Source organism: Zingiber officinale, chromosome 5A (genome assembly GCF_018446385.1).
Source record: "Zingiber officinale cultivar Zhangliang chromosome 5A, Zo_v1.1, whole genome shotgun sequence".
NCBI lineage: Eukaryota > Viridiplantae > Streptophyta > Magnoliopsida > Zingiberales > Zingiberaceae > Zingiber > Zingiber officinale.
In genome coordinates, this window is record NC_055994.1 from 151,621,308 (window position 1) to 151,622,808 (window position 1,501).

The following is a 1,501-nucleotide window of genomic DNA, read 5'->3' on the forward strand; positions in this document are numbered from 1 at the left end:
CTCAGTATATTTGAATCTTACATAAATCAGGTGGCCTCCATTGCACCTCTAAATTCATCTCATGCAGTTGTATTTCAAAGCATGTTGATTGAACTATGCTGTGATAAATTGTTATAATCAGGCCTTGCTGCTGGTGGAATGCAAAAACAGGCTGAGAAGTAATCAGGCCTTGTTATAATCAGGCTGAGAAGCAAAAACGGGCCTTGTTATAATCAGGCTGCCTCTGAAGGCTCAATGACAGTTTCTGCTGACCTTGCTGCTGGTGGAATGCAAAAACACCAAGTCCAAGAGGTAAGGTTCTGTTGCATAGTTCTAGTCTACTGGTGCAAAACATACTCATAAAAACCTATCCGAACTTATTTGCAGGGTGAGGATCCAAAGCTTATTGAACGTTTGAGCAACAAACAGTTGCTATTAGAGAATATTGACTATGCGATCGACTTATTTCTTATCTATGTTTTGACACTGTCCCCTGGATTCTTGTCTGAGACACAGGCTCCCACAGCTTGGGCTCATGGTAAGGATTCTCATAACTCGAATATGCAAGTGATCTTGACATTGCAATTGTAACTTCGTGAAGCATCCATAGGAAGACAGATACATTTAGATGTTTTTAGCAGCAGTTGCATTTGAATTTGCTTCAGATATGCACTTGTGCTGATCGCCATGTATAATGTGTGGGATCTCATTGGAAGATACATTCCTCTTCTGAAACCGTTGGTGCTATCATCTAGGAAAGGTCTCATAGCTGCAATTCTTTCAGGATTCCTACTCATTCCAGCCTTCTACTTCACCGTCAAGTACGGGGACCAAGGATGGATGATCATGTTAACTTCATTCTTAGGGCTAAGCAATGGTTACTTTACTGTCTGTGTTCTTACTACCGCACCAAAAGGATATAAGGTTTATATGTCAATTTCCTTGTTTTTCTTTTCTTTCGATAATCAAAAACATTCTTTCAAAGAGACTAAATGTGAATAAAGTTAGCTCTATTAAGTTTGTGTAGTATGCATTTTCCCTAGTTGGTTTAAGTGATAATGAAAGGACTGATTACTGTGTTAATTGACAAGTAAAGTTTGTTGATTTATTTTGTTACTAATGATGTTTGCTTTGTTGGTGCACATATACTATTATGGAAACAAAAACTTTTCATTGTTTGCTTTGGTGTTTGTAGTTAACAGTAAGCGAAGACTACTATTAGGTGCGTATGGAATGATATATACTTTGCATTTTTCTCGTTTGGTATGATATATAATATTTTGAATTATTTTTATTAATTTTGTATCTTCATTGTTTTATTTCACTTATACAAATATATACATTGTATTTACAGGTGACAGGTGCTTGGATTTTTATGAATCAATATAATGGTTGAAGATGATCCATCTAATCGAGTTTTTATTTTACAAGACTTTGTTAGTATTAAAATTTAATATTTTGAGTGTATTTGTAGGTTGTTTTGGATGTAAAAGATTTTTTATTAGTATTGCATTTGTAAATT

At 35.1% G+C, this 1,501-nt stretch overlaps 1 protein-coding gene across 1 annotated transcript; it reads left to right on the forward strand.

Annotated features, from left to right (window-relative positions):
- Positions 1 to 234: 234 nt before the first annotated feature.
- On the forward strand, positions 235 to 1,066 carry LOC121980206 (equilibrative nucleotide transporter 5-like). Its single transcript, XM_042532163.1, has 4 exons — positions 235 to 291; positions 367 to 566; positions 645 to 903; positions 1,007 to 1,066. Exons 1-4 carry the CDS (start codon positions 235 to 237, stop codon positions 1,064 to 1,066), a joined length of 576 nt encoding a protein of 191 aa, XP_042388097.1.
- Positions 1,067 to 1,501: the final 435 nt, after the last annotated feature.

What these genes read in the sequence shown, in the direction of transcription:
- LOC121980206 (XM_042532163.1), top strand. Translation starts at nt 235, where the DNA reads ATGACAGTTTCTGCTGACCTTGCTGCTGGTGGAATGCAAAAACACCAA. An exon ending in GTGATCTTGACATTGCAATT is followed by an intron (nt 567 to 644) that starts GTAACTTCGTGA and finishes AATTTGCTTCAG; the next exon opens with ATATGCACTTGTGCTGATCG. An exon ending in CCGCACCAAAAGGATATAAG is followed by an intron (nt 904 to 1,006) that starts GTTTATATGTCA and finishes AAGTTTGTGTAG; the next exon opens with TATGCATTTTCCCTAGTTGG.